We start from the raw sequence: 26,902 nt of genomic DNA, 5'->3' as shown, positions 1-26,902 counted from the left end.
ATGCTTGAGAGAGTCTCCAATTCTCTTTCGCACACGCGATTTGTTATTACCGCCGCTGCGTGTCTCCTTCACTCTCCTCTTCATTTCGGTTTTTATCAATTATCTCCTCTAACAGAACTAGTTAATTGAATTTCTCGATTATACTTTCCGTGTGTTTCACTTGTCAAATTGCATTTTAGACGCCATTAGGCCGGTGTATAAACTCAATCATCGCTCGAGAGCTTTTCTTGTTACTCTATTACTAACCTCATTACTTTGTCGATTTGAACAATAATAATCGATCTATCGCCTATCTCAAAATTTCTTATATTTCTTGTATATATCATACGTAGTTTCTATATAATATAATAATCATATACACACCGTACACACGTATACACGTAACGATTATAAAACGATCGAGCTTCTCATCTTGTGATCGTGAAACCCATTTAATGAGGTAACGAACATGTTCTTTACCTATCCGCGATACATACAATCTCCGATATCTATAGTTCTCTCATTTTCACGTTGTAGAAATCAAATTTCGCTCATAACTCCTGAACAATACTTTCCATTTTCCCCGGGATAGATTGCTACGACGACTCCTGGCCACTATAGCGGAAGAATATGGTAACTTTGGAGGATGCGAGCCAGGCAGCGAATCATATCCCGCAGGGGAAAGATGGCCGTGGCCCTGACCACCTGCTGCCTCTTTGATTCCGCCGCTAGAATCTCATTTAGCCGTGTAATCCCGATGTTCATTGACGATGGATCGTTCCGTCCGTGCCGAGCATTGTAGGTGTACTAAAACATCTTACGTCTCTAATATATCATCGATTGAGAATAAAGAGTAGATCGGCAAAGTACGCTATTACCAGTGTACCGGGATACACATCCGGTTGAACAAAATGACGCTGTAATACCACGTACGCCATTTATGGTGCACAATGCAGAGTAAATAAATATATTAACACTTGCAGCTCTTCTGCAGCTCTTTCTCTCTCTCTCTTTCTCTCTGCTGTAATAGTTCTCTTGTTCTACTATATATTGCATTACAATGAACTAAGATACATTCATCGCTTTACCATGCTATAATGTTCATAAAGAGAGTTAAGACTGTTAATAATATTCATTCTTGATAAGTATGAGGGAACTGAAATACTATCTTTGTTACCTGTCGCATGATGGAAAGATCGAGTCGACGATTGAGGCAACACTGAATACAAGACTCGACGAACTCGATAAAATTGATAAGAGCACACGCAGACGCGTGAGTTTCGTAATTAAGAAAGGAAGGTGCCAACATATTGACTCGTTTGAGGTGACGAGTTATTAAGCGCGGCGAGTTACACCTCGTGTAGTTCTCGATTTCCGCGGAAGACAGTGATTCGGCTTTCCTGACTGCCGACAATGAATAGCCACTGATTGTTTGCGCCGCGTCACGGTTTTAGAGTCGTGTTTAATTCAATTTGTGAGTGACTTACGGTGCCTGCCATTAGTCATCGTGCAGCGCACGCCTCGTAGCCGACTTCTTCTTGCCCGCCGGAGGACTAACCTGAGTAGTAATGGAAGAAGCGACTCCTTACTTTACTTGTATCTCAGATGCGCCGCAATCGATGCTGCATAAGAATGAACATCATCAAATGAATGGAGTGTAAATAGTCAGGCATGGTATGTGTGTGTGTTCGTTGTTACAGTTTCTTAATGATCGACAGGCTAATGGCTGACAATGTCAGCGAATTCCATTGAGATTACAAGTAACACTTTCCCCGATTTTACGTAATGTAGGTAGACACTTTCATTCGATAAGACAAGAGAGGAGGTACAAACGAGAAAGATCGGACCACCCAGATATAACATAAGCATACGTATATTTACGAATTACTCCGCATTATTTGTTTACAAACTCAACGAACGCCCGGTGGGATAAACGAGGGGAGAAAACAGGAAAAAGGCAGCTCGATCGTCGAAAGGCTTTGCCTTGTGCATTTTAGCCGCCGCTCACGGAAAGCCAAATGATTGGTAGCACAATGAGACGTGTCGACTGAGGATGCCGCTCATCAAGTGAATCAGCAGCAAATGGTAGCGGGCTAATAAGTGCTATTATTCCGTCGCCGTGGCGTTATGCACGTGGTACTCTCCGCGGTACGTAAATACGGAAGAGGAGAGGAAGAAACGAGAAGGAGAGGTACTGTTACCGGCCGTCACGGACTAAAGAGAGAGAGAAAGTTACTGTTAGGCGCTGAACTCCCTCGTCCAGCCGCCGATGACCAAGCACATTCGCGCCCAAGTCTAGACTCCGCTGGATCGCCGGTCATGCACCAATCCAGGTTGCCCCGAGCCACGCTTGGATGACTATCCACGCACATTGCCCGCTTCGGCAGTCCAGTTTTACTGCGCGCTATTCAAACTTTTCTCGCTATACCGAATATAAACCGAACGTTATTAATATGCCACTCGCCCGTTACGTATCCGATCCAATGATACATTTCTTCCCGAGGAATTTATGAGAATGTCCTAAAAGAAACGGTGAATTGTCCTACCTACGTCGCCTTTTTTCACGCCGACTCGCGAGGCCGTCGAAGGTTTGCTATCACGGATAATATGTGCGAATAACAATGTGCGAAACAGTACGGAAGAGTTAAGGGAAAATGAAGACGAACTTCAGCGACAGCCGCTCTCTCTCGGCGGAAAAATGTTTGGATCCATCGAGATACGCGGTATCTACGCGTCCGACGCGCGCATTTTGCACGACCCTGCGCGATTCGACGGTGACACCACTCCATCCGGAGTATTAACTCGATTATTCACAGCAGAGCCATGTAATAGCGGAGATAGGAATATGGAAAGAGCGAGACACGCGCGCGCGGCCGTTGCTCGATCGTTCCTCGGGAGTCGTCATCCGGAAGGGACGGGGACGAGGAATAGAGACAAGGACCGAGATCTAGATGGAAGGGAAAGAAATAAAGAAAGGAGGAAAGAAATGAAAGGCTGTCAGAGCTCCGCGAAGAGAGCGAGACGGAAGAGGAGCGAAGGAGAAAAGGGATGCGATTGCAGAAAGGGGGTGAAAACTGGAGAGAAAGAAGACGACGGAGACCTAGGAGGGTATTAGCCGGTCTGAAGGGTGGATGCGAAGAAAGAGAGTTCCCTCTTTCTTATATATTTTTTCTTATATTCTCCGGCGTTCCTTGGGAAAAGTTTGTTGTTTGAAGCAGCGCTCTGCCTCTCTCTGATCATTAATCATGCCGAGTTTTGGTTTGACTAGCAGCAGCGTCGGCATGGCTTTCTCTCTCACNATATATATATATATATTTCCCTTTACTCCTCTTGTCTTCTCCTTCTCTCTATCTTTCTCTCTCATTCTGTATTTCTCTTTCACCGCTGTGCACTTTGCCTCCTCTCCTTCAACTTGTTTCTATTACGTCGCGTTCCTTGAGCTAACCTCGAACCTTTCTGAGGGAAAGAAAGAGGGTTGCTGGCTAGACGGCAGTGGGGTTGGTTCGCTTCTACCCCTCATCTCGGTTTCCCAATCTCTTTTCATCCCGCTCGTTCTCGTTGTACATTCCTTGGCGAGAGAAAGAGAGAAAGAGAGAGAGAGGCCATACGCCATACGGAAATATCATAGAAGGGTGCTGTGCCATACGAAAGGAAACCCTCGCGATTCGTACTTTTCTTAGCTTCTTAAAAGCACTGTACTGTACCAACCGGGACCATTTCTTTCCGCGCTTTCTACAAGACCTTTCTCCCGGATAATAGATCGTAAATCCTTTAATTCTACTCCGTGGTTCGCGCGTTGCGTGCTCAGTGTGCGATAATATCTATTATTATCGTTGTCTATAGATTTTATATACATCGAGCTGGAAAATTTCTTTTGAAACGCACAAATAGGCGCGAAGAATGCCACTTGCAAGAGAGACAATCTGAGTGAACGTCGTAAGTGCAAGCTGGTAAAAGCGCCAAATATATATATATATATATATATATATAAGACGCTTATTAATTTTAAATCTTATTCAACTATCTGAGACCACATTCGCGTAGAGATATCGGGATTAACAGAGGAGGAAGAACGAAGTGAAGCCGTACCTGTGGATCGGTACCTCGAAAGTTACGGGGTCCCGCTGCAGTTGATTAACGATGTGAGCGTCCAGGTCGAGGTGGGTGGCGCATGCCTTTGTGACAGCACAGCCGCTCCTCCGCTCCTCGACATCGCCACCGTTGCTATCATGGATTATTATAACTTGTACGTTTCATCTGCCTTCTTCATCGGTCGTTCGGTGGACATCGAAATGGTCACCGGTTATCGTCACGTCCGTTTTATCTACGCGCTGATTCGAAAGTGAATCTAACTTCGTACTTTCCGTGTGTAGTGTGAGTGAGTGAGTGTGTGTGTGTGTGTGTGTGTGTGTGTGTCTGCTTGTACATGTATGTGTGTGTGTGCATACACGCGATAGAAATAGCTGTGAGGTCACATTTATATTATTATCCACACAGATAAATAAAAACTTCATAGATATTAATACGCACGTCTTCCTTTGCTTTCTTACGAATACAGCGTAAATAGCGCGATCGTATAATGCAAAATTGATATCTTCGTGTATTAAACCCCGTCAGCATAGTATTACACGTTACTAACATGGTGGTCCGTCGCTGATAAAAACAGGGCAGGGGGAATCCATTTTGCGAAACGAGTTGGGTCTAGTAAGAGGAGAGAAAAGAAGGAAGGCGGGTAAAAAGGATAAGGGTTGATCTGACGAGGGTACCTACCCTATATTGGCAGGCGTGGCTGCGGGCTGCAGGGTGCAGGAAAGTTTCGAGGGATCGCTGATTGGTTCTCTCCAACGGCATCGACTGAGAGAGAAAGTGCGAAATCTCGTGAACGCGGGATCTATGGGGCTGAGGTGTCGAACGAGACGCAAACGTATGTCCCCTTTATACTGAAGGAGGTGCTCTTATTCGCTCGTTAGTAAAATGCACGTTTACGTAAATGCTTTGGCATACACCATTATTTACATAGAGAATATCACCAAGAGGATATTATCTATACACGGATATTACTCGAAATATGATCTGGATTTCTACCATTTTTAACATTCTACAAACAGTAAATCACGCTAATTATTAAATTATATATAAAATTATTTGGACAAGTATAAGAGAGAGAGAGGAAGTGAGAGAGAGAGGGAAAGAGTTTAAATAGCTTTGAAATTAATATCGTACACGACGATATCGTATACGACAATAACAATGTTTCATCATTTATCCACAATATTTCTAATGCTATGACAAGAAACTCTCTAATATCGTTATTGAAAATCTGGCTCTCTACGCCAGATCAGCTTAATGATTATTTTAATTAACTCAAGTACAACTCACACACACACACACACACACAAGAAAAAACTAATGATTGCAACTTGAGCAAAATGATTTGCCGTAACAAAGGAGAACATTGTGCATTTCATTACAAAAGGAGAACATTGTGCATTTAATAAATAATTTTTACATCACATCAGCCCAAAAATTAAGAAGGAGGGAAAGAGATCGATGGGAAATATTCAGCTTTGATAACGTCATTCAGTATCGGGTTTGCGAATGAAGTTGAGTATGAGGGCCACCAAAGTTTTCAGGGTGACGGCGGCTGAAGGGTGACTAGCGCGATTGCAAGCCTCTGGATGGGTGATTGATTTACTTTGAATGATTAAAGAACGTCGAAGAAGGGCAAAAGAATGAGGGCGGGCATGGAATAATAGCATTCGATAGACTCATCAAACTTTCTCGGGAAAATTTTAAAGTCTTCGCCGAACTCACAGTAGAGTGAACGGAATGTCGTAAATGTACGCCTTCTCCCATCGATCCGCCCCAAAGGCGAATATATCTCTGCGTATGAAACGAGTCTTGTATAAATAATTATTTTAATTCTCAACTTCTCAGCTCATGCGAGAAATCTTCGATGTGAAATTTTCGATGCAATCTCAAATATCTTGAAACCGTATCTATAGATGCGTCTCTGCGTGCAAACTACCATGCGCGTCTATGCATAACCAACTATACGCATGACTATGAATCATTTTTCATTCAAACAATGCACACGACCGTTCGACGGAAAAGCCAAACTCTCAGTTGGAGAAAGGGCTTCCTTTTCCCAAATTTAAAAACTTCCTCTCTATTCTTTAGAAATCCACAGTCGGGATACGAGACCTCTTTTCAATATTATCAGTTAAGCTACGTTAGTAGGTCAATGGATCACGATATAGCCGCATTGTCTGTGTCCAGCCTACACCGGTGTCCTGGTGTCCAAAGGGTTGTGACATGATTAATTGTCCGACAAAACGTGCTCTTTCTTATTTTTAGGTAAAATGCCGTTACTTCGAAAATGGGACAAAACTGCGAAATCATGGGGACGCATGCAATGAGGAAAAGGAAAAATGCACGAACGATCTCGGCATTCGATACACCCCGCGAACACACACGTAGAATACTTGGTTAGGAATTTTCTTACGCAGTTTGCGAATAAAATTCAAATAAGATAAAGCTCGATAGAGCTATCAGGAGTATCAAAAGGGGGAATGAAGGATAGCGGTACTGCTTACGGAGGGTTATTGTGCGTCCATCGGTTACGGCTCATCAGCCGTTGTAATTCCTATCTTCGCCTTTCGTAAGGAGGATCGAAGGTCCCAAGGCGCCGATCCTCTCCCGCGTTCGTGTTTCTTGCCACTTTCTGCGCGCCGACTGACGCGTCCGATGCCACCTCGTCCAGCTTTCCTAATCTCTGTAATTCTTTAAATTGCTACTAAATCGTAAAAATTTGCTCAGTTTGAGATGCGTTCGGCACGCGAAGGATGGAATCGACGGTCCCTAGTGGCTCATAAAAATAATCCCTATCTCCTGCGGGGCTATTAGAAGGACGATATTCACAGCCCGGCTCGATACTTAAGATCGTCTGGAATTCATCCCGAGACGCTGCGTAGTCAATGAAACGGTCTAGAGTAGTTTCTTGAGAATATGTAATATATCTAACCGTAGTATTTACAACATCGTACGGGACCGTATCTCGAATTAAAACGAACTTAAATACACGATCGGACTGTGAACATATATGCCGCCCTACGTGCGAGTTTCTTCTACACGCGAATGTCAAGGTAACCCAAGCTGACTTCACTTCACTTAGTGCAGAGTATCTAACGAAGGCCGCACGCATTACTATCGTGAATTACATAAGTCCGCGAACATGGCAGTGACTGTATGCAGAAAACTGACGTCACGATTATTATCAATATCTATTTTTAAACGGTGGTCTAACACACACACGACTATGACGAACGTGTGTGACTTGCCAGCACGTATAAGGCGGGACTCATGGTTTAATTCGAAACCATTAGTGCGAAGCGAATCGATTGCGATTTTCTGTCGAGCCCATACTCGCGACAGACTTTTTGAAAAATGAGATTCCCTCCTCGTCTCAAAAGTGGTCCTAAAACGCTTGAAAAAATGCCGACAATACAAATCCATTAATCTTAGGCGCGCTGTCGTGTACTCTTTCTTCGTATCCCGCTCTCTGAGCCCCGTACCTTCGGGACATCCCTTTGCACTTACCACTCCGGCAACAACACTTTTCGAAAATGCTGTGGCTCGCTTTCTAGAAAGACGCGTCCCGCAAAAGTATGTGTGTTTTAAAGCAGTCTCTAGGTCACCCGGATTATTATCCACGAGACTGAAATCGACAGGAAATTGAAGAACGAATAGAACGACGAAGATTAAACGTAACAATTCACACAGGAATCTTTCCACGTCTATAAATAAACAAATATCATTATGAGCTCGCCAATGTAAATCTGTTTTCGAGTTTTCACTTAACGAGATTTTTCAAATTTTCACTTCAACGACTGGAACTCTAATCGAAATATCAAATTCCGTCTAATCTTCTTGACATTCTTTTCTATACTACATAGTTCTTATACCTGCAGTTTCAAATTCTATACTATATTGGTCTTATACCTGTAGTTTCAAATGTCGGGAAAGTATAACACATGTAAAAGATTAGTCGAAGTCAATACCTTCTAATCCCTCAGTTTGTCCGTAAATCTTTAGTAAAAGAAAATTCTACATCTTTTATTTGTAATGCTCTACCGATTCTTCTCAAACTAAGCCAAGAACACGTTCATAGTATGTAAACAGCTTTTGAAACGGCAATACGAAGGGCGTCAAATAGTCGAGGTCATGGATGGTAAATGACCTTAACCTAGTTACCTCTTTCTTTCTTCTGCTTCAGGCGGTAATCAACAGTATCCTTGAACGTTCACGTGCCACCTCTTCAGCAAACGACGAGATGCTACTGTTACTACAAATTGAAAGCGATTGACGAAAGCCGACATCGGACGAAAAGATGCTTGTTCTCGATTATTACGTGCAACGTGAACAATTACGTGCAGAAACGTGCATTTCCGCGAATTTCCACAATAAGTCAGCTCAGTATTTTGCGCCAGATGATGTAAGAGCAGTTAGAACACAAATAATTCCTGAATATTGGATTTGGCTTCCAGATTGTAGCCGCGTTTTTTGCGGATTCATCCCCGACATTTCATGAACATTTCAGTTGACTTTTTTCAGGAAGACGTGCAACCTGATTCACTGAGTCAAGTCCAGCGTTTCTCCACGTCGCGAAATCTTCAAACATCAACTTGCCTTTGTGTCTGTATGCGTGTGTGTGCCGATGAAGAAACGAGTGAAATATAAAGCGCAGATATTTGCGCTGATTATTGCCATTAGCGTAATAACGGCGATTCCGCCGTCTTATTTCTCCGCGAGTTATTACTTGCGCGTTAAGCGCTTTTTACTCGCCTAACGTACTACACCTGTGCCTCTACGCGAGCCACACATTCCGCGTGCATGCATGCATCGACTGACTGACCCCGGATTTGTTTGAGGAAGAGTGTCAAGATTATCGAGAGAGATCGGCGCGACTAACGACTAGACGCTTCGAACTGCAAAGGTAACAGGCCGCTTTTGCGCCTCCTCCTCGCGCCTCGGCATAACCGCTCACATTTTTTATCTTTCACTGTCTTTTCAAGAAAGCTGGAAAAGTACGCCGCATATGCAAATTGCTTTCAAGCGGCGGGTGTCAGGTGGTAATTGTCCGGGGTTACGGGTCGGGGGTCACGTTAACATCTTTACCGCAATGCCCGGCCGATAATTATCGCACCTCTAGTGGCTCTTCATCTTCTCTCGTCCCGTAAGTGGGACTACTGTTGGCCAAGAAACGACTTGCAGCTGACACTTTCACTAACACGCTGCCTCAGACATCGAACTTGGAGCATTCGTCCAGTTGCTTGATGAAAGATGTCATGTTCACGGCCATCAACGAGACTTTGCCAACGTCGCCGCTCGCGTCTACTTTTTGTCACCCTGTTTACGCTTTTTACGACTTTTTTTTCCCCGAAAACATAGAAACGTCTCTCTTTCTCTCTCTCTCTCTCTCTTAGCAAATCGTTACCATGACAAACAAACGCCCCTCTGAGAATCTTGTGTCTAAGAGAAAAGTTGCGACTTTGTACTTCAATGATACAAATATAATTACCATTTTATTCCACAGCGATGCAATTTTTCTTCTCCGTTTATAATTTGCAAATTCTTCTACGTATCGCAGTATAAAAGGAATTACAAAATTGGATAGAAAAATCAGTGATATTTCGACGTTGTTTAGCTGAAAGCACGCGAAAAGAAGGAGCCGTTTCAAAAGTCCTCCGAAATACCAATGGTTGCGTTAGATGTATACTGGGATGTCCCCAAGGGGATGTGGACCCCTTTTCATGTCGGCAAGCTCGAGATCGTGACTCAGCAGCGGAATCGAATCTCCAGAGGCTCGTGTTTCTCGCCTCGAACAGATCCGCTGCCAACACCTTGAGCTAGAACGAATACCGAAAAAGAACTTTTGCGTTTTCTATATTTCTCAAATCTGGAACGTTATGCGTGATATACGCCGCGAATGATTAGCCCCGGAGGAGCTATGCATCACGATTCCTTTGTGAGGGAGATCGTATTGGTCTGTAAATATTTTGAATATATATTTAATTTGGGACACGCGCGATGCGAATCTTTGATCGATAACCCCCGGAAGGTGGTGACCCGGTGAGGTTATTGTGATGACGAATTGCTGACGATTGAAACAGCAATTTAAACATCGTAACTTTGTCTATATTATATACATGTATATATAGCAACGACTGTTCGACTGTATATATTTATTTGCGATAAAGGCTATTTAAGATATTATTAATATTTTTGTTGTTGTTATTATTATCATTATTATTATTATTTCTCGAGATAGATATAAAAATTACAATGCTCGTCAAAATTAAAAACTGCCTGTTTACCTTTCAATATGGATTATCTGATTCCCCTCGAAATATTTTCTCTGCGGTGATTCGACTGCACTTTCGTGTCTTCAGCTGGAACGATTAATCAGCGGGGACCTGGCCAAAAATAATTCCGGAAACGCAAATTCGCACAGCTTCAATATCACAGACGATGCTCCTCTTTCATAAGCGATCAACAAGTTGAATATAACTGAAACGCCGTTAATAAAGCGATGAAAATGATAAATCGCAACGGTTCCACCCCCATCCGAGCACCGTATTGCGTTATTAAAACTTTACTAATGGGCAATAATAAGCACCAGCCTCGGCCAAGATTGATATTAAATCGTAAACTGCTTCGTCCTCATTTATCATTATCACGATATGCAGGTCCGTTGAACTCTTTAAATCTTGAATCCACAAAGGATTCCTGCCGAGCGAATTTTTGCACGTTACGGTTTTAAGAACGATTGTTTAACAAATCATTATCGTTTTAACACATTTATTCCGTACATTTAAAATTAATTAATTTGTGCGATTTAACATTTAACAAACCGACTTCTTGGCTCAACTGTCCACCCATTGCCCAAAAAGGTATTTGCGTTATTTTGACAATTACGTGTATGTATATTTTTTAAATATTATTTTATCAATACCTAATATACAGCTAACGTTCCCAAACATATTGTATAAATTCATTCATTCACTCATCCATTACATATAAATTTACAAACATATGATTTCTTCAAAAATAAAAGCACCGACAATTCTTCATGAGAGAACAAAAGTTGATGACATACGACAAACGCAAATGTGCGATCCCACGATAATCGTCATCCGGAAGATCACACATTCGCCCGATAGTCAAAAGGGCTCGTCGTTGACGAACCAGGTCCTCTTCAAGGATATCTGAGGGTGTAAAAGGGGGTGTCACGCTGCTGGACCGGGAAAAGTGATTGATCGTGTTTCGCCGAAAGACAAGAGCAGAAGACTCGAGGCAGAACTCGGGGGAGGGAAAGAAGCGAGACGACGAAAGTAGAGATAGCGTAAGATGGCGGTAGATGAGAAAAGAGAGGAGGATAGAAGTTCCCGAGCGTCGTCGATGATAAAGACGAGGAGGTTGTGTCGCAAAACGAGGAGACAACCCCCTCTAGTCTCCTCTACGTCATTCAGCGGCCCCTTCAACCCCTCTGGACTCTTCCAGATTCCACTCAAAGCTCTGCTCTTCTACGTGAAGCGACATGAAGTGGCCATAAGAAAAATAGAAATAAGCGGTGGCACATCCAAGCAAACGAAAAACCAAGACGAGAGAGAGAGAGAGAAAGAGAGAGAGAGAGAGAGGTCTAGTAAAAACGAACGACGCGTTTTCAGCCTTCCCCTGAAGCAGTCGATTCTATATCATCCTTACTTTCCTCGTACTTGACACACAGCTCTGACACATTTAATCGAGAAATTTTTAACAATACGCAAGAGAGACACAGAGGAATGTGAGTTATTACATACATAAGACTTCCTCGAAACACGTGACGTTACGTTAAGCTTGCCTGTGTGTTCTACAATGTCGTTCTACGATATTCCGATACTGTTATTTCCTTGGACCGTTTATATAGCACAGACAACGTAACTTAAATTTACCGTGCTGTATTGTCGTAGCAAAGCAAAACACAGTGAGTATGCTCTTTGCGTAATGACTCGGCGTTTTATATTCTCTATGCCACGCAGCTGATCGCGAGTGAACGTACTTGACCGAGCACGCCAAGACTGGTGCATTAATATGAAGTAGAATATAATCGAACGATAGATCTATTGCTATTAATTAATCTAGTTTTAACGCCTTTTACATAACACTGTCGGATGTTTATTAACATTTTCGAACCGGTTACCGGACTGTAAGACGCTATAGCTATTAACCGTCAGTTAAGAGAAAATAATTTATATCATATGTTACTTTATATGATATTATATATACTATATATATGTGTGTGTGTGTGTTACTTTATATATATAAAGTAACATATGATATATTATTATAAGCCATGTGCGTGTAAAATATACGGAATAAAAAATACGGAAACAATTTCGGATACTAGAATTAAATCCACTTACGGCAGGAAGAAAGGGCGCATCCGCTACAACAGATCGATTAACATCTAGTTTCCGTGTAATACGAGCAAATGGCGAAATAATGAGCTATCATGGTGATGCCTGCCGGTCACGACGAACAGTATCGAAATTATTAGCGCGATTCACCACCGTCGGGATATTCGATATCAATAGTATCAACGTACCTCGCCGTCGTATCTCTTAGCATTGACTTCGGCCATAAGATGGATTTCAGAAGCGCATGGAGGCGGGTTAAGGAGATCCGTAGGAGTGACTCTACGGTTATAAGTACCTTCGAGTATGCCCCATAAGGGAACAAGATCCACTGTTTCCGTGCCAGGGGTTGGTCTCATGCCGCTGAGGAGTGGGGGGTTGACTCGAGAGAAGACGCATGACGAGGAAGGGGGACGCGGCTCTCCGCATCGGCTCAAAGCCAGCCGGCGCGAACGGAGGGAGTTCGAAGCAACCAGAGTTGCCAGACGAGTTTCTGCCGACGCAGGACGAGCTCGCTTTCATGGCTCTCCGGCGAAGCGTCTCCTCTGACTGAATTTATACGTTATTGTGAGACGGACTGTTCACGCGCGAGAGTAGTGACGGCGGAGAGAGTGGTGCAGTGCACGAACGGTGCCTATCCATCCTTTGTCACATGTAAATCCGGAATCCGAGATGTTCGATTCGTCGAAATTTTTCACAGAAATGTCAACTTGACGCCTCGGTCGTCCAAAGTTACGGTACGTTCCAGTGGGTGTTTACGAGAGGGACAAGTGCACGTTGACGAAGAACGGGACGATTAGTTGCATATGTAAAAATTACTAAACTACAGGTGTTCCGGGCGTTCGGTGACAAGCGTGAAGTATAAAAGCGAAGCAAGAAGAAGTTGCTGCACCTGCCGCAGTTGTACTCGCGGCGCCACTCACGTGTTGCATGTGTGCCTTGGTTATCCATCATGGTCGCGAACTAGGAACAGCCCCGATTGGTCGGTTTGGCGGTCACGTGGTATGGTAATTGGGCTCCGGTGGGCGGGAAGGAGCGAACGAGGTCGTGGAGGATCGCGAAAGTGGCGGAAGGAGAAGAGAGAACAAGCAGCTGTCCACCGGGAGACCTGTGCTCGTCGTGGCCCCGCTCTTCCTATTTCTTTTCTCTTTTTCTCCCTCTCCTTCTTTCTCTTTTTTCCTCCTTTCGAGAAAACGTCACCCCTTTTCGCGAGAGAGGCGAGGTGCGGACGATGGACCACGGTGTGCAGTGCTGTGCAGTGTGAGCTCTTATGAGAATAGATACTAACGCGAAATGGGTGCACCGGGACGAAGAATTGATAAATAAAGGGTAACGTGTGACGGAGAGGAAGGCGGAAGTGAAGTGTGCGCGCGATCGTCTGCGATTCGTTCTTTTTCTTTCTTTCCCTTATACGGACACACCGTGTGCGTGTGTGTACGTGCGTGCGTGTGTGTGTGTATGTGCGCGCGCGTGTGTGTGCTATTCGCACACTCACAAACATGAGTTCTTTCTTGATGAATCCATCCGCTGCCGGTGGATATCATCACCACCAGCATCAACAGCAGACCGGGAATCACCACTTGACCGCCACGTCTGTCATGGTCGATCCGAAATTCCCTCCCAGCGAGGAGTACAGCCAGAGCAACTACATACCGTCGAGCGGGCCGGATTTCTTCGCCGGTGGCAACGGCGGTCATCACTTGAGCCATCCGCAGTCCCACCAGCTGCAGTACGGCTATCATCAGCATCACCATCAGGCGGCGTCGACTCCTTACGGCGCTTCCTCCGCGGTGCAATTAAACGGCGGGTACACAGGATACGGTGGATATTACGGGCCTCACCATCCTCATCACCAAGTGCACGCGGTCCATCATGCCAGTCTACATCCTCATCATCACGCGGTGGGTGCCCTCGCGATGCCGCCGGAAGCCCAGCAACCGCCGCTCACGTGTCCGTCGTCGATACAAAGCCAGCAGCAGCAACAACAACCACCCGTGCCGACGTCGACCGTCGTCGGCTCCACTCCTTTGTCGCCGTCTATAATGCAGAATCACGTGCAACCGGACGCCCTTCAGCATCATCAGCAACAACACGAGAACAATGCTTGCAGTCCGACTGGCTCGGGTCAGTTGCATCGAGATAATTCGCCCGATCTCCAGACGCAACAGTCCTCGTCCCAGCAATCTCAGCACATACAAACCGGCCAGCAGCAAACCCCGCAGCAACAGCATCATGCGGAAGATGCTTTGGATGCGGATGATATGGAAGACGACCAAATGATGGACGGTTCGCCGGGGATGATGGAGGAGGAGGAGGAGGACGAGGAGAGCGGAGATCGCATGATCTTCCCGTGGATGAAGAAGATTCACGTAGCAGGCGCTGGTGAGTCGATATATCTGTTAATTATTCCGTCCCAGTTGTTCCCGTGATTTACCGGGACACGTCGCCGCCGCTTTCGACGTTAACGTTCATCCTCGCGTTATTTTCGTCATCTGTATCGCAACAATTTATTTTACTTCATCGTACTCTCAGCTACATCGTGTGTGAGTGTGTGTATGCATGTGCGTTTTGCTTCGTGTGATATAATATTCGTTAATTTTTTTCAACCTGCCCTTGTTCGATAAGTATAAACGTACAACTTAATCGAGATACAACCTAATTATCTTAACTTTTATTTGTTACATGTTGAGAGATTACGTTTTGTCGTAAAACATGTAATCAGTCTTTGTGAGAATATATCCATCGGCTCGGTTGTCGCGCGTGTATGCGATAATCCAGAGAATACAATGTTATTACCCGTTTATCTATTTTAATTTATTCGTTGTAATTTTTAAAAGTATAATGGAGAAGATACGCGAAGAAATTCGGTCGTAATCGTGGTACCATCATATTAAAAAGTGTTTCTTCGAGTAAATATGTGAGTATATACGATAAATCGGAAATATAGAATAAACATTCTCTCACGAGGCTTTGCTCACGAGAAAAACAAGTTTGAATATAAATAAATTAAATATACGTGTACACTTAGCTACGGCCCCGCGATTTGTTTAATGACAAAGCATAAGTATAATTAATAATATCGTCACGTCCCGAGACGTAACAATAAGATACATTAGAAATCAAATTATTCCAACATCATGATATTTGTAAGCAGATATGAATAGAAACAGCGGTCTATATAACGATAAATGTAAACTTATCTAATTGAAACAATACAAGCGTACCTGACGAATATTTCAAATTGATATCCGAAGCGTCAAAGCAAAGGAAATATTTTTTGCGTGAGGAAACAACCCATTTACCACCGTATACGCCGGATCCTAAAGATAGATAAAGTGTCTTTTATTACAATAATTTTCATAGATTATATTCTTCAAAAAAATTCCATTTTACCTGAGATTTTCCCCGAATATACATAAAAACTCGGATACACTTAGTTAACACGTTTACGCTATTATCTTTTAATTCTCGTTTTTTCTTTTCCTATTCTCTGATATGATGAATGAATACAAATGGAAACATTTATAGGTTTCAATAAATACTTATCCGGTGACAATAGCGCGAATTTAGAGCACATCCTTTCCCCGAAATCCGGCTGACCTCTCGTACCGAAGACGATGCCGAAGGGATGCTTGTTTGTGTATCTAACAAACAGACATCGTATTGTGTGCGCAAGGTGACACTTTTTGGAACGCCCGAAGACTTATGAGCTGCAATTTATCGTTGCACCTTGTGATCACCTGTAAGGTTTTACACAGCGGCACCTCATATATTATAGATGAATTCAGTTACGCCTAATATGTCTTCATCCTTCACGCACACACGGTAGCGAACATGTGCCACAAGAATGGGACGTCCACAGCACAATTCAGCACTGTGGGCAACAATAAATTTCGAAATTGGACACAGAGATTCTATCGTATTTTAAGTAGACATTCACCGTTGTGTAAGGTTAGTAGCGCTTGGAACTTTAGAATAGATGCCGGTAATGGTGTAATGCCCCTGATCGTTATAATCAAGGCAATTAACGCGAATGTAGTTCTCCTTTCATAATTAATCAGACAACTACTACCAGAACTAATATACGCGTGCTTCCTATCCTCGCGAAGATAAAAACACGTTTTGAGCGTGAACCCCCCCCCCCCTCCCCCGACACGCTGGTATATTAATTAACGTCTCGCAAATTATAAATGTGCAGTGTAGATTTGTAACGCATTTGTTTCGGAGGTTTGTGATATTCGTAACACGCCGTCGGGCCAAAATCTATTTCGCAGGTTTCACAAAAAATTCCCAAAGGTAATTCTTGCAACGTAATATGCCTTCGGAATTCGACTGACTTTGCAGCCACAAAAATTTGTATTCCGCTTAAGCGCGGAAAGTGCTGCTCATTCCAGCTTGCAAGTATTTCCTTTGAGACCTCCGTTGTGCCTGATAAAATCATTGCAAAACCGAATACCCATAATTCATGCTTCCAGGTAAAATTTCCGGCAATGAGAACTCGTCATTTTTTTCTGGTACTTAATGCTAAAAATAATCGTTACCGCGTGTAGAGCAAATAAGCACGTAACGCTTACTCAAATTGATACGCCCCGTATCGTTTAATTAAAGCGAATTATTCGTTTATAATTAGTGTAAATATATATTCGTGCGTAAAAAGAACAACAAAGTGTAAGTCCGAAAACTTATCTTCAAGAGAAATTGTTCGCAGTTGAACAGCAGTTGCTTGTTGAGATACGGAATTATGAATTCTCAACCTTATAATTTAATCCTAGTAACAGAATTCATTGGCGATGCGTTGGTCCAATATTGATTACAATTGTTATTTATTGATGGTACATTGAACAACTTTCCTATATTGCGGATGTAATATAAAGTCAGCCAGACAGCCAAATTTACGAGTAGATAATTAAAAAGCAGACTTTGCATAATATTTGCTACAAATTTTACCGATATTTTACCAACAGAAATATAATAGGATCCGCTAGCAGATCATGATAATAGATTGATCTGTTATCATGCTCTGTCAGCCAAATCCTCTTATATTTCTGCTAGAAAACCGTCGACAAAATTTATAGCAGATATTACATAAAATCTGCTTGTGCAGGTTTGTCTATCTGGCTGGCTTTTATATTGGGCAACATTTACTCAATGTATCCCCAACGAATGCCAATATAATCGATATTGGCTAATGTATCGCCACTGAATTGTGCTACTAGGGAAATGATCTTTTTAACATCTGGTAATTATTTTCATAAAAAGATAGTAAACTTTAACGCTAAAACGGTAAAATCTGTAAATGTAAATCTGTAAACGTGTGATATTTGCGATAAATTTACAAATATAGTAAACAATATATATGTTGCGAGAGGAGCACATTTTCCGTAATGCTGCGTATTGTGCGCTTTAATAATTGGAATCTCTGGACAGTGGTATGCTCGTCCGTCGGGCTGTCAGAAACTGCAATCTCTACCCTTTGGTTGTCGAAGTATGGTCGCCGGACGTGGAAGTTAAAAGGGGCCTTCGCCAGACCGACGGTCAGCTCGGAATGGAATGTGTCTGAACAGATTCTGAACTAAACTCGTTCTCTCGTGTTTCCTCTATTGAGCAGAACAGACCACCAAGAACTGCTACTAGCGTGACTCACGAATATTAACATAAACGCGTACATAAAGCGAGATACCTCTTCGAATACATTCGTTCGATCATTTGTTGTGTTTCAATAATATCTGATTGTTTCCTCAATCACTTCGGCATTTTACACTTATTATTATTAAACACGCTCATCCGCGTGGTTCTGAATATTTCCTAGATTTTCCGCGCCGATCGTTAATCAATTCTACCAGGCATAGCTGTATTTTTCATTGGATTCGGAAAACTTTAATAAACACGTCCGATAGGGATAATTATCAAATAACTTGACCTTGAAATCGGATTGATGGTTGCAAGAGATGATCTATTGTACCTGCGCATCTTTAGATGTTGTTTAGCGGGACTAATGCGCGTGTAAGCCTCGCACGTTTTATTCTCGTGAATTTGCATATGCGTATTCTGCCTCCGCAACTTTACCTCGTCGTATCTTGCGGATTGATCAGATTACAAAAGTCACTTCAGTCGACTTTGATGCCATTCAAAACGGCCGTGACAGATGGTCATTTAGTGAAAATATTATTATCATAAAATATCTCTCTGCAGACACCAACGTGAGAAATATTTAATAGATGCGGTAATAACTATACAAAACATAATAATAAACTATTCTTCTCTTGAGCGTTCTTCGTAGTGTTTGTGCATTTATGCTACATTTTATTGCTGATGAGAAAGGTTCTCATATAGTCACAAAACTTGTTGCTAGATTTGTAAAAATGAACATATATATGAGAGAGAGAGAGAGAGAGAATTTCATATATTTAAACAAAATATATTATATCCTACATATATAATGTAATCGAGATATAATCACAAAAGGAATGATTCTCATATAAAAAAAAAACGTCGAAAAATGCAGAATAGAATTTTTTTTATAAAATTTAGTTTGCGAGGAAATTAATTTTGAATATTCGTTGAACATGTGTCTATAAATATTGTTCAAATTAGCCTACATTTATCGACCTGTAGATCATTGCATCTCTTCATGGTGGTGTATGCAAACATTATGATGTTTAGATTTAATTTGATTTCTATTGAATCTATCTTATATCTTGTTATAAGTACTTATTTATATTATATCTTGTCATTCGTGAGATAAGCCGTGCTTTAGCTAAATACAAACGTATCCAGCGAATATTCAAAATTGATTGTCTTGAAGTAAATGCATTATAAGAAAAAAATGTCTTCTATATTTTCGATTTATATATGTATGAGCAGACACTCTTTTACAATTGTTATGATAAAGGTTGGGCTTCGTAAATTTTTTTTTACGTGTGAATGTGTGACGAATAAACGAATGTTAAAATACAAATAACTGATTTTGATTATATGAGTGAAAAGGGCAAACAAAATGCGTAATAAGCAAAAAATAACAAAATTGCTTTACTATTTTTTCGAAACATATCTGTATAATGCAACTTCATGAAGCAACGAATATAATGAATGCGACAAAAATTTTTATCATATATACATATATTTATTTACTTTTTATATCATTATTTGTCACATTTCTGATCAGACAAAAAGTAAGTAACATCTCTGAGAAAGCGGGAATCATTTATAATCACGCCGTACTAACATATTTTCATTTCTGTTTTCTCGTTACAGCGAATGGCTCGTACCAGCCTGGAATGGAACCAAAGCGGCAGAGGACCGCCTACACCAGGCATCAAATACTCGAACTGGAAAAGGAATTTCATTATAATAGATACCTGACGAGACGGCGACGGATCGAGATAGCCCATACCCTCGTCCTAACCGAGCGACAGATAAAAATTTGGTTTCAAAACCGTCGTATGAAGTGGAAGAAGGACCACAAACTGCCGAATACGAAGAACGTGCGCAGAAAGAACGCGAACGGCCAAGCGCCGCCAGCGGCATCGAAGCCCGCGAAGACTTCGGCGACGCGAGCGAAGTCGGGCACGGGTAACAACAACAGCCAAAGAAAAAACAACAATTCGCCTTCCAGCGGTATGGAGAATAGCCTGGACTCTAATATCGGTCTCGATATGGGCGAAGTTCACGGGGTCAGCTCCAGTCTTCCTCATCCCAGCGTAGTTCATCCTGGCTTTCAAGGTCACCCTCATCCTCTGGCTCATCTCCAAGCGCAGCTGAGTCATCATCACGTGGGTGGAATGATGGACGGTCCGACGGGAGGACCGTTGGGACACATAGGTTCCGGAAGTATCAGTCCTCTTGCTCCGGCTACCAGTCCTTCCGGATTGTCGCAAGTATCAGCTCCTGTACCACCATCGGCGATAAAATCCGATTACGGACTCACAGCCCTGTAACATCTATTTTGATAGATAAATACTTACTCAGCGATGTAACCCCTCGATGTTCAATTGACGATCTTTTTATCGCGAATAATTCTTCGTTGCTTTTCTCGCTCGGTTGGATATTTATTGCAAGTTGTACGAACGAAGTTTGAATTTTCCTCGCATCAAGTCCACCAGAGTGTAGGGGAAAATACTAATAAATTACTGATACTAATTCGCATGCAAAGACGATAAGTATTAGAACGAATATCGGACTTCGATATAAAATGAAGATCCGTGCGAAACTGCAACTTCAACGAGACTATTTTTTAAATTTACGATAGGTCGAAGTGCTAATTTCGTCGCATTGTAGAAACTATATTTGAGGAACTGATTACATGAGGGAAGGCAGTTTTATAGCAGAGATGCAGATAACAATTTCTATGTGGAAAATAGTATTAGATATTAAATCTGGCCGATTAACAATAAATTTGTTTATAAGGACAGTGACAGTTTGATAATCGAAATATTTATCTTTCAATTTGATTGAACAAGTTCGATTCGAAAATCTTAAATTTGCGACTGTGGGTCACTTGATAAACGTCGAAAAAAATTAATGGAAGCTATGCCATTGTTGCAATATTTATCGTAATATTGTAAAATCATTATAATTCTCAAATTATTATGATTTCAATGCCATTAGCAATCGTAAGGTCTAACCAAAGATTTCTGATGTTGCGCATTTCATTTTGCAAATGCTAATTAATTCTACAATAACAGGTATTATTAAAAAGTACGATGTAATGAAAGAAAATACGATGCGTACACGTCAATAAGCATTCGACAAATTGAATTATGTAATTTGACGTAATTTTTTCTTTGAATTTCAAGAATAGAATTCAAAAAATAAATAGCGAATAAAATTACGGGTCATGTTAATAACAATACTTATGCGCGCAAACGAAATCGTGAGGTCGGATGTGAAACAGAGGACTCGTCAAGTAACATAGTCTTCTTATAGATTGTTAATTGATGAATTGTACTCGTAAACGAATTTAATGCTTTCCTTACATCTCTCAGCAACAGTATATTTCTTGTCAAAACCTTGTGATTTCAAAACGTGAATAGTCATCCGTTCATTATCCACATAAAGATACTAATATCCGAAGAGGAATTAGTATTTTATGAAGATGGAAATGTAAATATAACTCAATTTTGTGTATATATATATTAGTGTAAAGAAAATTTTATTGCAACACGATTGACATAGTGTTTATATTTCGTATATTACTGTCTAAGTGTTGGTATTAACGTTTTACATCATAGGTAAAAACAAGAACTGTGTTTGCGATGAAGATTTTGGTCATGTGGTACGATTGCAAAATGTTTATAATTATAATAGTATAATTATAATAATTTTAATAAGTCTTATGACATGTGTGTTCTTATCCTAAGAACGAGGAACTGTCGTCCGTTCGCAGTAGTTCGATTATTAATTTTGAAATCAAACATCCTCAACATCTCTTTGAACACCTAAAGGAAATGCAAATTAATTAAAAAGATTATCCTCGATTCTATCTTTCTGTAACGCACGTTGTAAATAATTCGAAATGATAGTATATATTTTTACCGGGAAGAGAAGTGAGGAATGACCAATAATAATTAGGACACAATTGCACCGTGATTAATTCGGAAATCGTACTATTAAGCAAGTAGTAATCAAATAATTAATGCACAGAATCGCTGTGACGATATACCAAAACAATACTACTAAATATAAGAAGCAAAGTTAAACTTTGAGGTACGTTAATACCTTAAGGTACCGAGTTAGTGTAATTAGCAGAGCGTAAAAAATAAGTGTATGAGTTACAAAAATGTTTTCTGTAAGTGTGACATATATTATATCCTTTGCTATAATTATTAATTGTATATAGCATGTACGATAAGTACCTAATTGGGCACACTCCGATGCTTATGTTTATATCGCTCGTAAAGATTGATGAAATACACAATCGTGAAGTAAATAAACGAATAAATAAATGTTTCGTAATTTACAAAAAAGAACGTCGTGTCTCCAAATCATGTTCTCACATACACCTGAATTCACTACCATCCACCATATTTTCATATTGTCGCAATACTTTTCTCTAAGTTGGGTAACTTTCTGTGCTTCAGTATCTTTTCTTTCTAACCATACCTTCGCACTATTTATTATTCTGTCAGCAAACGTCGCTAATCAGCCAAGGCTAGCGCAATTTGTTATTTAAAGTTGACACTATCTCCTTCTCATTACGTATACTCTTATTTTGTTACATTCGTAGTTTACCATTTTCACTCTATGATAAGAATTAAAAACAAAACCAATATTGTACGTAAAACAAACGTAAACTACAATAAATAAATTGTTCACATAGACAACTTATGTAATCGATACTTTTGTCACTAATGAGATAAAATGTTATTCAGTGTGTAAGAGGACGAGAACGATGTAAAGATTATTTGTCATTTGTCACTGAGCAGTTGAGATGGTCAAGTTAATAAGCAAGTGAAAAGTTTATCTTAAAATGATGACCCAATCGGTATAAAATACAAATTACTTTTGGCAAAACTTGAATTCCTTTTATGCCACGTGGTTCGTTGAAATGGTTGTACGAGTACTTGTAAATTTACACGATAACTTCACATACTTAACGTTTGTAATACTGATATCATATGTCTGACACTGATATTAAGTCACAGATATATTGATATTTTTATTCTCGGCAATTGCAATGACCTAATGAAAATCAACAATGTAACTTGTGAGATGATCAGAAGCATCATAGAAGCTTGATAGAAAAATAAGTACTCTTGAATGCGTGCAATATCATAATTTACAGTTATCACAGAAGCATTATGGTGTATCATAGATATCCACACTATTTCTTGCGCCCCCCTCTCCCCCTCCTCTCTCTACATAATCGTGTGGGCGCCCATGCGTGCGACGTTGCCGTGGTGGCGCATGCGCGAGCATGTGCGTGATTGCCGCAGCCCGGGACAGGGGAAATCCCGCAGCAGCTCGAAAAGAAGGGTGGCACCCGGAAAGCGAATGGGGGGCCGCTTGTACAGCCCTGCCTCCGCCCATGCCATGAACATCCCAGCCAACTACCTAGATACGTTGCTACCAACCAGGTTTCAAAGTCAGACATGTCTGGCCTGTGAGAGCCAAGATCGCCGCTCACATACAGATTTCCCATCAAATCGCACAATTTTTTGCGAATCTTTAACATGTAGCCGTGTGCACAATTGCCGTTGGCACAATTTCTTCACTTGCTTAACAATATCGGACTTGACTTTCAGAAAAGAAACTTGCAGAAAACAGAATCTTGACAGGACTGAATAAACTGAGTAATTTTTTCGACTGGCTGTGGCTAAAAAAGAGTCACGTTGTTGCACTTTGTTCTCTTATGAAGACTAACTTTGTGGAGTAACAAAAATAACTTCGATTGATCTTGCAAATCGACTGGATATAACATGGAGAGAAAGGAAATAATAAAGAATTCTGCTTTTTGGCTACACGGGCCATTTATTAATGCGTGTATCCCAGTTATGGTTGTAACCGAAAAGCAATAAAAAAAATTAGAAGCAAGATTATAATTTTTTCACGGCATTATGATGAGAAACGTACTTTTCGGGCGCAAGATGTGATGGGAGAAGCGCGATGTATAATCTTTATTATGTTCCCAAAACGTTCTGTCTATAGCGCAAGACGATACGATCAACAGCAAGTTTCCTGCAAGCGCGGGGGAAGGAAGTACACAAGAGCCGCTAATTACCAGATCTATATACCGTTGTCTACCTGCTACCCGTGGGTAGCGTAGATGAGCCATAAGTTCCGATGTTAAACACCTTCGCTAACTTCTCCTGTGATGTGGATTAGCTGTAAATTATTGTAGACGTTTCGGTCAGTTCTATTGTTCCGAAGCGTGGCAAAACACAGCGCAAAATTGATTACACATAACCGGGTTAGTATATTAGAATTACCAACGGCAAAAGTTAAGCCCGCCCGAAACTCCTGGGCAAAATAACACGGGTAAAACAAACCCGTAACATTTTGTTGCAACAATGAAATGAATCCCTCCATGGTGTCACTTAACGTACAATTTGCCCGTTAATTTACTCGGAACATCGTGTTTATTTATTTACTTGTTTATTCATTTGTTTACGTGCTGGTCATTTTTCCAGGAGAAATCACTTTCTCACCGCGAACCATGGGGGAAACACTCTTTGTGCATATTTGCATATGGGTATCTAACAACGGCGCATTTCTTGACCTTCTTTCCGTTCACCGTCGTTACACCTACGCATCGCGCACCGCATTCGTTGTCTTAAGACAAATGATGCATATATGCTGGTCATTTCGCCCATATCCGCATCGCAATCGCTCCGATCTACAACCTGTATGGCTCTCTGAACGTAAAGTGGGTGGTCGTAGAATTGCTCGTTTAGCGAGTGCAGGAACGGACAACGAGAATTTCGCACGAGCTACCATCGTATCTCGTGTATCTCTAGACTATAATCGAGACTTGGCCCATTGCACGACCACACACACACACACTTCGCATTGAGCAAACACTATCATCGACATGTGCTCTCGAAAAATTGAACAAGGTCACGCATATCCAGGTGACTCTTTTAACGGCGCAGTTATCGTTTCGTCGTGGTCGTTATCGAGAGAACAAAAAACCTTTTTACCAGGAACAATTAAGAAATGACAAAAATTATACGATCGCCAAGTAATGAAACGTAAAAATAAATTACTTAAGATAGAAAGTAGAAACGATATATTCTTAAATAGAGAAATAATATATTTTCCGTACGACACACTTAATATATAATATAAAATATTAAAATGGAAGGGGAGAGTTCGATGAAATTAAAATTAAATTGCGGTTACCCGCGTCCGAAAATTCCAAAAATGATGTAAGATAGATCTAGTGTGAAATACGCTGGTCTCCATCAGATGTAATTGGAGGGGATTAACGAGTCACGACTCCATTTATCAGCCACCGTAATTACAAAGCATCTCTGCGTCCCACCTCCTGGACAAGCTACCCTCACCCTCTCTCGCGCGCTCACCGCTTCGCTTTCCGCTCGACGTTCGCTCCACCGACTGACTGACATTCCCCAAAGACAGTTTCGCATCTCAAATACACAGTCGCTTGTAACTAAAGATAACAGGCACCACCGTGTCATCGAAGGGCGCCGCCGTGAAATTAGATTTAAATCTGCCGCATGGACGTCCTAGTAGACGTCGCGCGGAAATGTTTGATCCCCGGGCGCCATTAATTGTCGCTTGCCGTTGAATGGTGATCGTAAAACGGATAAGGAAAAGTTTCGGCGGTATTACGAACGGATCCCCCGGTGGCTTATTTTGATTTCGAGAAAGCAGATAATGAATCGGCTGCCATAACACCGCAGCACGGTAGCGATCTGGCGACACGCGTCGATGATCGAGCGGGAGGCATCGGAAACTGACACGGACGGGCTACGTCCGTCGCTGGAATTAATTAAAACGGATCGGACCAAAAGAGGCATGTATTTTTATCTACAGCTACGTCTCCGATGACGCGCTCTACCTCCGAGGTGGGGCTAGATATGAGGGAGAAAAAGAAAATGTGCCGCTACTGTCATCACGTTCCACCGCAGATAATCTTCGACGCCAGTCTCAGTACACGGTGTCGTATATTTCTTACCGTTAACTTTCGTTACATTCGACGCGACGTCTCATAAATATTACCATGGATACGTAGCAACGATATGAATGATATTGATGTAAACGCGTGATCATTAAACCGGCACGGCTTGACGTCCCGTCGAGCTCCCCAAACAAAGGCGAGCTTTTAATTGGGATGAGATTTAAATTTGAGAAATATATATATATGTGTATAAAGTATAAATTTGAGAAATCTATTCTCACTGATCAATTAAGCAATTCCATTTCATCGACCACACACTGATATCCCTCGTAAAGAATGGTATATTTTCAGCTCCTTCGTGATAATGCTACCTCAAGCTCGCGCACCAACAACAAACACCACGAAGTGCCACTATTACGAGAAGCCGTCGACGGTACCTGTCGCTAGTCGCTGCCTCTGTATAGAAAAAGAAAAAGAGAGAAAGAGTGGAGGAAGAGAGACGAAAACAGAGGGGGGAAGAGAAATAGAGAATGAGAACGACGGACTGGGCGGCGCAAAGGCTTCGGCTCGCAAGCCGCACGTTCATTAATCTTGATCGGATCAGTCGAGATAGCGGCGAGCTGTTTCGGAAACCCTCTCCTACCACCCTTCTCATCAAGTCCCCTAGTACCATCGCCTCCACCTTCTCCTTCACCTCCTTCTCGTCCTACGTATCCTTCAGCTTCTTTTTCTTCTGCTTCTCGAACTCTTTCCTACAGGACCCTGCCATCGGTTCACCCGAAAGTTAAGAGCGGGGAAACCTACGGAACAGATCGACAGTGAAGCGCCGTAGCGAAAACGCCCAAAGATTTTAATTCCAGTCCAGACGCTGAGCAATTCTCCTCCG

At 41.8% G+C, this 26,902-nt stretch overlaps 1 protein-coding gene across 1 annotated transcript; it reads left to right on the top strand.

The window, feature by feature from the left end:
• The first annotated feature begins 13,406 nt into the window (after positions 1-13,406).
• On the top strand, positions 13,407-22,617 carry LOC106750511 (homeotic protein deformed). The gene is made up of 2 exons (XM_014630916.1): positions 13,407-14,816; positions 19,689-22,617. Exons 1-2 carry the CDS (start codon positions 13,934-13,936, stop codon positions 20,369-20,371), a joined length of 1,566 nt encoding a protein of 521 aa, XP_014486402.1. The 5' UTR covers positions 13,407-13,933; the 3' UTR covers positions 20,372-22,617.
• Positions 22,618-26,902: the final 4,285 nt, after the last annotated feature.

The sequence above is a fragment of the Dinoponera quadriceps genome, unplaced genomic scaffold, assembly GCF_001313825.1.
Source record: "Dinoponera quadriceps isolate SergipeBrazil2010 unplaced genomic scaffold, ASM131382v1 scaffold5809, whole genome shotgun sequence".
NCBI classification, from domain to species: Eukaryota; Metazoa; Arthropoda; class Insecta; order Hymenoptera; family Formicidae; genus Dinoponera; species Dinoponera quadriceps.
This window is presented reverse-complemented; position numbering and strand designations above follow the sequence as displayed.